Genomic DNA, 12,503 nt, shown 5'->3' on the forward strand with positions numbered 1-12,503 from the left:
GGTGGGACATTGCCCGGAGAGTACCTGCTCTGGATCTAAAGACCTTTGACCCTGCCAAGTCAGCCCCTTTAACCAGCTCCAGAAATGGCACTTTGCCTCCAATACGGATGGGAACACTCCCGCAGTGCAGCCGTGGTGCCCTGGGGTCTGATTGCCATACCTCAGGTGTGCTGCAAATCCTCAGGTCACAGGCTGTGTGCTGCCAGGCCCGAGAAACACGTCTGTGGCTCGCTTCAAAGTCACTGTGTTCACTGTACCCCAGCGGTAACTATTGGTTTAATCTCTGATTTGAGATTCTAATTTACCATGTAACTGCTGCATCGAGGGCTGGGGAACAGGGCAAAATGCAGCCCTCTGTGCCTGGTGCATCCGACGGAATGCAGCAGGGAAAGGTTTGAAGTTCATCCCAACGGAAGAATAACCCAAGAACACAAACCCTCTGGACAGAGTAGAAATCACCACTGAGTTGAACTGCAGCTAAACCGAATGTGGCATCTTGAGGCGGTCATGGGGGTTCCCTGTTTTTGTAAAGCAAATGGACAAATGTGTATTTTAACACAGCCTGGTTCATCCTCCTCTCCCAGCAACCCTGTGCTGCTGTTGGGAGCTGCCTAGAATGTAGCCAAGTTCTCATTTCGTTCAAAGGCTGTTCCGTCCTGAGAGCTGCCCCATTGCTCATTCCAGTGCCAGGCCACTTAGCATGTGGAAAGTCACAAATTTCCATTTCTGAAAACATTCACCTTCTGGCTGTCATTGCAGCTCCTAAGAACCATGTGTTTTTTGCTGCAGTTTGACGTGCTCAAGAGTGAAAAATGACCTAGAACGCATAAAGAGGGATCAGATGGGGTCGTGGTGTTAGATGGACCCTAGTGGTCATTTCCTTCCAGAAAGAATAGGCTTGAGCACACACTTAGCCTTTTCTGGGTTGCAAGTAACGTTCCAGGCTCAATAAACACTTGAATCCTGCAGGTTGTGATACAGCATGGCCAGAGGGCAGCATAAGAGCGTTAGCAGGGGGCCTTATTCCCTGCCAAGGGAGGAAGGTTTGCTTTAGATTAACTAGAACAGCTGTGGCCAATTAGAGCACCTGACTCCAGTTAGAGCACCTTGACTCCAGTTAGAGCACCTGACTCCAGTCATGGGATATAAACCCCTGCTTCAGTCAGACAGGGGGTGGTAGTTTGAAGGAGAAAGGTTGGATTGGAGCAGAGTGCAGATTGCAGGAAGAGAAGAGTTTGTCCAGAGAGAAATAGAAGGTTTGGAGGAGTGCTGCGGTGGATTGGGAAGCCCAACAGAAACCCTAGGTAAGGGGCACCAGCTTGTATAGAAGAGAGGCGAGAAGCCCTTCACAAGCTGACGGGTATGAGAGGGAAGTAACCCAGGGGAAGAAACCGCTAGTCAAGTGGTTCACCACAACCCAGGGCCCCTGGGTTGGGACCTGGAGTAGAGGGCGGGCCCAGGTCCCTCCCTCTCCACTCCCTCCTCCAAGGACACTAGGGAGTGATTAAGAACTGGTTCAGAGGCAAGCAATATCGCCCTGAACCTACCCAGAGAAGAGAAAGCGCGAGACCAGAGAACAGTACCGGCAATTTGCCACACGTGGTGTCAGGAGTGGGATCTGCGCGCTGGGGACATAGTCCAGGGGAGACATAACACCCTCCACCCTTAGATGGACGACGTGGTCAAGGCCCTTATACATGCCACCGCGGCCAGCAGGAGGCTACCAGCGGTCCAGGCAACCGCCCAACAAGAGGCGACTAGATTGCAGCAAGAGACTAATCAGCTGCTGCTGAGTCAGGCTGCTCAGGACCGAGCCTGCTGAGAGACTAATAAGCCAGATGAAGACCCTATGGAATGGACAGAATCACCACAGGGGAAGGACCGGACCATACGGCTAGCCATTACTTACAAAAAATGACCAGGGAGGATGATGTGGAAGCATACCTCCTGGCTTTTGAGAGAACAGCCCTGCGGAGGCCTGGCCCCGAGAACAATGGTCTGGTATCCTTGCCCCATTCCTATGTGGGGAAGCCCAGAAGGTCTATTACGATATGTCTGCAGAAGCTGCAGCAAACTATTCCCAGCTAAAGGCAGAGATCCTGGCCAGGTTCGGAGTGACAACGGCACTACGAGCCCAGAGGTTCCATAATGGCGATATATGGAGGACAAGACACCCCGAACGCAGTTGTTTGACTTGATCCACTGACCCGGAAATGGCTGCGCCCTGAAGCCATAGCTCTGAGGAGATGATGGAGGTACTAATATTGGACCGGTATATGCGGGGTTCCACCAGGACTCAGGACTTGGGTGGGTCAGAATGACCCTCTCTATGATGAGTTGGTCTCCCTCGTGGAAGAACAACTGGCAGCCCGCGAACTGTTCCAGACTCCAAGCGGGGAGACACGGCAACCCAGGAAGACAACCCCAAACCCAAGGCCCCGGACTGTCGAGAAACTCTAGAAAAACTATAACCGGGAGGAACGACAGTGAGGAATGGTTCGAGGCCAGAAAGGGACCTGGGGGTTTGGAAGAGTGGTGGGGGGCCGGCCAACTAGCCCAGGCAGGGGGTGATAACCGGAATGAGGGGACGGTGTTATGAATGTGGGGAATTGGGGCATATAGCAAGCCAATGTCCCAACAAGGAGGTGCCTATGCAGTGTAATCTGGGAGTTATGGGGAGCAATGTGGCCTGATCAACCTGGTAGGGGTTACATTGACCTCACATGGATTTACCAGACAAGTAAAAATGAATGGTATAAAAACCATAGCATTAATAGATTCGGGAGTGCTGTCACGTTGGTCTCGGGAAAGTTGGTGGGAACAGACCAACTAACTCGGCCAAAAGCACAGGGGTAACATGCGTACATGGCACCGTGAATTTTTACCCTACAATTCCAGTACGGATTGAAATCCAGGGGAATACCACCAGAGTATTTCTGCAGGAGTAGTCCCCAAGCTCCCTTATCCTGTTTTGATTGGGAGAGACTTCCCTGGGTTTGAGAACTTACTGACCCCGATAGAGGCAGGAGAGGGTAGCAACCCCAGGTTGAGACAGAGGCAACTAAAGATAGCCTCGCCCCATGTTTGCTGAATTTGCTCCAGAATTGTTCTCATTCCCCTGGAAACCCCGCAGGGCTAGGCGAGAACGAAGGGCGGCTAAAAAGTTAGGGACCAGGATTCTGGCAGCTAATCAAAAGACTTCCCTTGTGGGTAGGCGAACCCGCCCAGGAGACAAGGAGAAGGTTCGGGTCACGGAGGACTCAGAGGAGGTTCCTGGCCCAAGTGGGAGCACCCCAGGGGGAAGAGTTGAAATAGGCCCCCTGGAATTAGGTCAGTTCAGCACTGCACGTGAGACTCTTTGGGCAGACCAGGCCGAAGATCCATTATATGCAAACGTGAGGGAGGAGGTAGTGGACTGGAGTAAATTGGAGTGCCTGTAGAGAGGAAAAGTCAAAGGCCCAAGGCCATATTACGTGCTCAAACGTGATCTGTTGTACAGAATAGAGCAAAATACGAGGGGAAGAAGTAGAGCAACTCCTAGTCCCACGGAAACACATAAGGGGCGTACTAGAGTTAGCTCACAGTCATTTATATTGGGGGACATCTAGGGGTAGACAAGACGCTGGATAGAATACTAAGAAGGTTTTATTGGCCAGGAATACGAGCAGAAGTCCAGCGTTATTGTGCCTCCTGCCCTGAATGCCAGCTGCATAGCCCCCGACCTCACTTGCGGCCCCACTAGTACCTTTACCTATTATTGATGTCCGTTCGAGAGGATAGCTATGGACATGTGGCCCACTAGAAAAGTCGGCACGGGGCCACCGACTGAAACGTACTAGTCATCCTTGACTATGCCACACGATATCCAGAGGCATCCCTTTAAGAAACCCCACGTCTAAGGCAATAGCTAAAGAACTACTACAGGTTTTCGCCAGAGTGGGCATCCCTAAGGAGATCCCTGACAGACCAGGGAACCCCGTTTACGTCAAAACTAATGAAAGACTTATGTGCCCTGCTCCGTATACAAGCCATTCGGACCTCCGTCTACCATCCACAAACAGACGGACTAGTCGAAAGATTCAATCGAACCCAAAAGTATGATCCGGAAAGTGGTAGCACAGGATGGAAAGGACTGGGACACTCTTTTGCCGTATCTAATGTTCGCTATACGGGAAGTTCCCCAGGCGTCCACGGGTTTTCTCCCTTGAACTCTTATATGGACGCACCACGCGGGATATTGGATATCGCCAAGGAGGATTGGGAGGAACAACCCAACCCAGGAAAGAATATTATTGAGCATGTGACACAGATGCGAGAGCGGATAACTCGAGTAACCCCGATAGTACGGGAGCATTTAGAAAAAGCACAAGAGGCCACAGCGGACATACTACAACCGTCGGGCGAAAATGCGAAGATTTCAGCGGGGGAACGGGTGATGGTGTTAGTGCGACCCGACAGAAAGCAAACTCCTAGCCAGTTGGCAGCGGACCATATGAGATAGTGGAAGCCATTGAGAAGTGAATTATAAGGTTAGACAACCAGACCGCCGGAAGCCAGAGCAAATATACCAATCAACTTACTGAAGCCCTGGCATGACAGAGAGACGTGTCTGGTCACTCGAGGAGCTCTACCTCAGGCAGACGGCCCGCAGGAGCAGGTAAAGATATCTCCTGACTTAACCCCAGAACAATGGATGGAAGTCATTGAAATGATCCACCGGAACCAGGACGTATTTTGTACCAACCAGGTCGAACGGCACTAAGTCCAACATCATATTGTCACCAGCCCCGGAGTAAGGGTGACGATAAGACCATATCGAATACCGGGAAGCTAAAAGGGAAGAAATTAGGATGGAAGTGCGAAAGATGCTGGAACTCGGGGTCATTGAAGAATCCCACAGCCAGTGGTCCAGTCCGATCGTACTAGTCCCCAAGCCTGATGGCACCCTGAGGTTTTGTAACGACTTCCGGAAATTAAATGAAGTATCCCACTTCGATGCCTACCCGATACCACGCATTGACGAGCTGGTTGATCAGTTAGGCAAGGCCAAATACCTAACCACCCTAGATCTGACCAAAGGATATGGCAAATACCCCTGGCCAAGGATGCCAGGGAAAAGACTGCTTTTTCTACACCCGATGGCCTGTTCCAGTACACTGTCCTCCCTTTCGGACTCCATGGGGCCCCTGCCACATTCAAAGACTGATGGATAAGTTATTACGACCCATGCCAACTATGCCGCCGCCTATCTAGACGACATAGTTATACATAGCCCTGATTGGGAGACACACCTGGACAAAGTGGAAGCAGTGCTGGACGCTTTGCGAAAGGCTGGTCTCACCGCTAATCCTCTGAAATGCGTGATAGGACTAGCTGAGGCCAAATACCTCGGGCATGTCGTAGGAGAGGGGTGGTGAAGCCCCAATGGAACAAGGTGGAGGCAATACAAGATTGGCCTCGACCAATCCGCAAGAAGCAGGTCAGAGCATTTTTGGGTATAGTTGGATACTATCGGAGATTCATCCCTCATTTTGCCACAAGAGCGGGGCCATTGACGGATCTGATAAAAGCTCGGGGCCCCGAGATAGTGAAGTGGACAGATGCGGCGGAAGCAGCATTTGCAGATTTGCGGACAGCCCTATGCTGCCATCCGGTACTTCATGGCCCCAGACTTCGAGAAGGAATTCATCCTGCAGACGGACGCCTCGGAGGTGGGACTCGGTGCCGTCCTTCCTTTCCAGATGGTAGGGAGGAGGAGCACCCCATCTTGTACCTCAGCCGGAAGCTCCTCCCAGGGAACAAAAATACGCTGTTGTTGAAAAGGAATGTCTGGCGATAAAATGGGCTATGGAGACTCTCCGCTACTATCTCCTGGGGCGGCGGTTTACCCTTGTGACTGATCACGCCCCGCTCCAGTGGATGCATAGGAACAAGGAAAGAAACGCCAGAGTGACAAGGTGGTCCTCTCTTTGCAACCTTTCCATTTTCGGGTCCAGCATAGGGCTGGAAGCCAACACGGCAACGCTGATGGCCTCTCACGCCAACACTGCCTCTCGTCCCGAGTAGCCCAACCCCTTGGTGTTGAGCGGTGGGAGGGGGGGGGATATGTGATACAGCATGGCCAGAGGGCAGCATAAGAGTGTTAGCAGGGGGCCTTATTCCCTGCCAAGGGAGGAAGGTTTGCTTTAGATTAACTAGAACAGCTGTGGCCAATTAAGAGCACCTGACTCACTTAGAGCACCTGACTCCAGTCAGTTGGGATATATAAACCCTGCTTTCAGTCAGACAGGGGGTGGTAGTTGAAGGAGAAAGGTTGGATTGGAGCAGAGTGCAGATTGCAGAAGAGAAGAGTTTGTCCAGAGAGAAATAGAAGGTTTGGAGGAGTGCTGCGGTGGATTGGGAAGCCCAACAGAAACCCTAGGTAAGGGCACCAGGCTTGTATAGAAGAGAGGCGAGAAGCCCTTCACAAGCTGACGGGTATGAGAGGGAAGTAACCAGGGGAAGAAACTGCTAGTCAAGTGGTTCACCACAACCCAGGGCCCCTGGGTTGGGACCTGGAGTAGAGGGCGGGCCCAGGTCCCTCCGTCTCCACTCCCCTCCTCCAAGGACAACTAAGGGGGAGTGATTAAGAACTGGTTCAGAGGCAAGCAATATCGCCCTGAACCTACCCCAGAGAAGAGAAAGCGTGAGACCCAGAGAACAGTACCGGCAATTTGCCACAAGGTGCATTTCTGTATCTGAGTTTTGATCATTGCAGGTTTTGGTCCATTAACTACATAAGTTATGTTTTCCATACACCGAGTAACGACACACTTACAGTCTAAATTACTTCTGATTTGTGATTAAGCAGCAACAATAAAACAAGAAAGAACAAAACTGAAGTCTCCAGGAGAGAGCACAGTGTGGGTGTCTCTTCTTCAGCTGAATGGAGCCCAGCAGATTTCTAGAAATGTAAAAGTGCAATGCACAGAAGACAAAACCTTCTACATTGCCACCTGTGCCATAACAGAGATCATCAGTCAGTCGGATTGCTCTCTCTGTCCAAAACATTATGTAAACCTTAAAGAATACTATTGAAAGACTAAAAATAAAAGTTAAGCAGATAGGTAGTGGGAGGTTAGCTGGGAGTTTATAGGTTTGAGAGACCATTGTTGCAGCTGGGGCAGTGCTCTCTTCCCCTGCTCCCCTGGATATGAACTGTGCAAAGCCAGGGTGGTTGGTCGCATTGTAACCAGCTCTCCAAAGTACAGGTGAATAGTGAGAGCTAAATCAGACTGATATCAGTCAGTTACATGATATCTCTCTCCCGACAATGGTGTTAGCAGCTGGGGCTCCAAACACCTGCAAACACCATTGAAAATACCTTTCCTGACTGCCCATTATGGTGCTTATGAAAGAAAGTCACACACAATGGCTTAAGGGTTCTGGGAAAACTTCAGTTAGCTGACGTGGGAACAAGCCGGTGTGGTTTATATCAGTGCAGCGCCATTTCTCTGGAGCTAGGAGTGTGTGAGTGAGACAGAAGAGGAAAGGAGTGCAAATATTTACGTACAGTGACTGCACTTAGAAAGCTGCCTCTGTTCTCTCCTTGGGGAGAACGCAAAGCATGGAAAAAAGTCTTTTTAATAACAATAAACTTTGCGTTTCTATAGTGCTTTCTATCCATGGACCTCAAAGTGCTTTGAAACACTAGTGATGAAGGGGGATGATTATTCCTAGTTTGTAGGCAAGGAAACCCAGGCCCTGATCAGTGATGTGATTTGCCCAAGGTCACCTGGTGAATCAGAGGTAGCAATGTAGAAATAGAACCCACGGCTTTTGACTTGCAGTCTCGTGCTATAACCAGGAGACCTCAGCAATGTTGGCTTCATTCTGAGCCCACGGTGTTTGGCTGTACAGCAGGTGCATAGGAAGAGAAGTGTTTTGATTCCCTACAGTGCTCTGTGCCTGTCTGCTGGTAGCTGTGACCCTGTTGTGTACTGGTGAGTGAAAACCATCATCACATCTCACAAAGATGCTTAATCCACCCGCTATCCAGGCAGCATGCCTGGGTGGGAGCTTCATGTCTACGGGGGGCCTCCCTAGCCACCTACTTTGCTGTTTGTTGGGATAGGATTGTGATCAGGATGTTGTCTGGTACAGTGACCTCGCCCACCCCGCAGAGGAGCTTACTCATAGACTCATAGACTCATAGGTCAGAAGGGACCAATATGATCATCTAGTCTGACCTCCTGCACAAGGCACGCCACAAAACCCTACCCATACACATTTATAACAACCCCGAACCCATGACTGAGTTATTGAAATCCTGTTATAATTGTAGGATAATGCGATATAGTAGAATCAGGATGTAATGTCTGGTAAACAAAGTGGAGCCATCCGACCCCGCACCAGAGGTAGCCTTACGTCAATTAGGACTCAGACGAATCAGTCAAGAAAAAAAGGGACAAAAATGAATCAAATCTAGTTGACTCTCCTGCACAAAGACAACGCACAAAACCTTCGTACGCCCATCACACCAATTATATAAAACACCTATGACCCATGATGAGTATGAGGAGAATTGTCAAAATCTTGAGATTTGAAGACCTCCAAGCTGCAGGGAATCCACCAGCAAGCGACCCATCTGCCCTACAGAGCTGCAATGAGGAAGGCCCGAAAACCTCCAGCGCACTCTGCCAAAATACCCGCCCAAGGAGGAAAATCCTTCCCAGACTAACAAATAATAAGGGGCAGAATCAGCTAAGGCCCTCGAGCATCGTGAGAAGACCTCACCACCAGCCACACCCCAAGAAAAGAATTTCTCTGCAGTAAAACTCAGTTCCCACCCATCCACATCCCCTCACAGACCATTCTGATCGTGCAGAAGCAAGCTATAGGCTGCCGATCATAAAGGACGTTGCCCCTCAAGAATGGGGATCGCTCATCATAACATTCACACTATAAGGACCTTTTATCAAGCTTAAGTCTAAAGCCCATAAGTCTTTTGCCCCCCCTTACCCTTCCATCGGAAAGCCGTCCAGAACTCACCCCTAAATGGTTAGAAAACCTCGTCTACATTTCAAGTCTAAACTTCCTAATACCCAGTTTGTACCCATTCGTCCTGTGCCTACTTAGTATACTTTAAATACCATTGCCACAAATCTAGTTAATCCCCCTGATATATTTAACTAAGAACCTCGGTCATCTCGCCAAGCTTCTTTTATTGGGTCAGAGCTGAAAATCCCAATGCTTACTTTGAACTCCTCTTCTACTGATATAAGGCAGCATTATTTCCATGCCTCGGATCATCCTATGTAGCGTTTCCGTCTCTAGAACCTGTTCCAGTTTGAAATTCATCCTCTTAAGAGACCAGACGTGCAAACACACAATATGCGATGGGTGGCGGTCTCACAGCATGCCGTAATTAATTAACAGACAACTAACACCTCCTATCTCCTTCTAGGAAAATACCTATACGCCGGATGTCTCACTAACTATGGCTTAGGCCTGCAGTTGCTTTTAACATACGGCCAATATCCATTGGCGCTCATAGACAATCCTGCTATCAAACACAATATCCGCCAAGGTCCTTCTCCTCCTCCCGTCTTTCCAACTAGATGATAAATTAGCAGTGCTTAGACGTATCACTAGAATCATTACTAATACATCTCCTAAAGTATATCAGACTATATTATATTTCATCCTATTACTCATACTGCCAGTGTACAAGGTGGTCCAGATCTTCCTAATAGTATCCGGTGCCTTCTTCCGTGTTAGCAATACCACCCAGCTTCGTGTCATCAGCAAACCTTTATTAACACATCTCTGCTCTTGTGCCAAGGCTCAGTAATAAATACGGTTAATAAGATCGTCCCAAACCGATCTTTGATGACTCCGCTAGTAACCTCCTTCCAGCCTGACAGTTCACCCTTGAGTACGACCCGCTGCAGTCTCCCCTTTAACCAGTTCCTTATCCACCTTACAACTTTCACATTCATCCCCATCTTTTCCAATTTAACTAACAGTTCCCCATGCGGTTTTGTCTTGTGAACAGAATTGGATCCTTTTCCCATCATAGCCTTCGTCTGCAGTTTTGTCTGCAATGCATGGCCGCTGGAGTGTTCCCAGGTTAAGCTGTCGCTCAAAAACATACCGAATCTTGGAGATTTAAAAATACCTCCCACATTCCGCTGTTGATCAGGGCAGAGAACGGGCAGTTTTGATGGACAACTTGAGCAGACAGCATTAAACTCCTGTTTAAGAACAGATGTTGACATCCCAGCTTTCTATTGTATCGCTTCCCCTTGCAGAATAGCAGCTCCCTGTGGGCATGGCTTAGGGAGCAGCAGTGAGATCTACAATAGGCCTGTAAAGGAAGTTTCAGAGCATCCTCATGTGGGAAATGCCATTAAAGATCCCACGGCATGTTTTATAAGAGGTGGGTGTTAACTCCAGTGCTGGGGCCCAATTCCCCCTTGGTACTGACTTCAGCCTTCTTAGAATTGCTGCCATGTCTGTAGGACGCCGTTATTCGTTGCTGTGTGTTGCTGAGCAGTGATTGTGCACATCTCGCAGGTGGCTGAGTTTCAGTGAAGGTGGACGTGAGCCAACTGTGTAGTTCATGTTAGTTTGTAAGCCCTTTGGATCCTTTGAGATTAGCAGGTGCTGTCAAATCTCCATCGTCCAAGTTGGGGAAGCACAGCACAAGCATAGGTGTCCAGGCACCCATCACTCTCCACAAGAGCTGCAAATGCACTTGGGTTCTGGGGTACCCAGTTTTTGTCTGGAACCATTTGGACTCCCCCTTGTAAATAGAATCCTCGAGATCTGCCCTGGGCCGGTCGTTCATTCTTCCCCTGTAATGTTTGACAGGTGTCGGATGCTGATAACTCCAATTATAACACAATTGTAGCTGGCCTGAAGAACATTTCCCGTCAAGGTGAGTCTTCCTGCTCCTCTGTCGTCTCCACTCCAGAGCAGACAGAATAGAGGATGAGAGGAACCCGGAAGCAGGAGGGAAGGGGATAGGTAGGGGCACCAGTCCCTGGTTTCAAGGACCCTTGACACGTTTTCATGCCACTGTGTAAGTGGGTAGTTCCTGGTGGGTTAACACAACGTGGGCACAGGTGTGTCACTGCCATCAATCTACATGGCCTGCCTGTTGTCTAATTCAAGGACGCTCTGCTGTGAACAGCCCCTTTTGAGAATCAGTGGCACTGGGCTTCCTGGGGCCCATGCATGGTGTGGAAAGCCTGGAATCCAGGGCCAGTTTGGGGCTGTCTGAGCCAATGACCCGCTGATACCATGTTGGGTTTTCATTCTGTGCCAGGGGAGGAGCAAAGCCTGTCAGCCATGTCTGATGCCCTCCTGCACCGGGCTCACTGTGTCACCTGCTGACTGACTTGTGGAGGTGCAGCGAGGGCAGCCTCCCCAGGGTCTGCCAAGCAGAGCCAAGATGCTGCTGTTGCACCTGGCGGTCTAGCAGCATCTGCGGTGGCGAAGGATGCAAGGTGTGAGGCAGGGTTGAGTGGTGCCCGCTGTAGCTTTAGAAATGTCAGCTCTTCCACGCCATTCATCCCCAGGATGGGCTTTTATGATGTTGGCTTTTCATTCTCTCTCTCTCTGAAGGGGATTTTGTGGATTTAGCATCCACATTTTGCTTGAACAACCTTCTTCCCAGCATGGCCAAGCTGTCCAAGTACTACCGCTATCAGGGCTCCCTGACCACCCCAGACTGCGCGGAGGTTGTCGTCTGGACGCTCTTTGAGGAACCCATCCCTATCAGCCAGTCTCAGGTAAAAGCGCATCACAGCTCTCAGGGCCGGCTTTAGGAAGTGCGGAGCCCAATTCGAACAGTTTCGACGGGGCCTCGGCAGGGATGACTTAAAAAAACAAACAAACACACACATGTAAAACAACCTGTGGGGTTTGTACTCACCGGGCGGTGCTCCGAGTCTTCAGTAGCACTTCAGCGGTGGGTCCTTCACTCGCTCCAGGTCTTCAGCGGCACTGAAGGACCCATCACCGAAGTGCCACCGAAGACCCGAAGTGCCACCAGGTGAGTAAAAGTTAAAAAGGCGCCTCTAGTCAGGGAAGGGATTCTCACTGGGCGCGGGGCCCTCTTAGGCGCGGGGCCCAATTCGGTGGAATTGGTGGAATAGGCCTAAAGCCGGCCCTGACAGCTCTGTTGTAACTACTGCTCTGGTGAATCCAGCAGAGGGTCTTCAGTATGCAGAGGTCCTTCCCAATCCCAGCTCGTGGGCAGCAGTTCAGGGATCAGAGATCCTGCTCGGGTTGTCTCCTCTTACCATCCCTGTCCACTGAAATGCCACACAGGACCATCTGCTGCAGGTGCTGGACTTGAAACCCGTTCCAGGTGGGCATAGCAATTTCAAGTACATGTGTTCCCAAGGGAAATGGCATCCAAGCAACACGGGCTTTGCAGTTCTGACCTGGTGCATCTCCTCCTGGGGACAGTACTCTGCACCATTCTGTGTCAGAGCTGGGCAACCCATGGGGAG

The 12,503-nt window shown here is 50.2% G+C and overlaps 1 protein-coding gene across 1 annotated transcript in view; it reads left to right on the plus strand.

Annotated features, from left to right (window-relative positions):
* LOC116815921 (carbonic anhydrase 15-like) overlaps positions 1–12,503 on the plus strand; it is a 37,692-nt gene that overhangs the window by 21,840 nt on the left and 3,349 nt on the right. The window contains exons 6-7 of the mRNA XM_032764717.2: positions 10,855–10,921; positions 11,611–11,777. Coding sequence (XP_032620608.1) covers positions 10,855–10,921; positions 11,611–11,777 — 234 coding nt within the window. The remainder of the gene's footprint in view (positions 1–10,854; positions 10,922–11,610; positions 11,778–12,503) is intronic.

Source organism: Chelonoidis abingdonii, chromosome 22, assembly GCF_003597395.2.
Source record: "Chelonoidis abingdonii isolate Lonesome George chromosome 22, CheloAbing_2.0, whole genome shotgun sequence".
In the NCBI taxonomy this organism is placed as follows: Eukaryota; Metazoa; Chordata; order Testudines; family Testudinidae; genus Chelonoidis; species Chelonoidis abingdonii.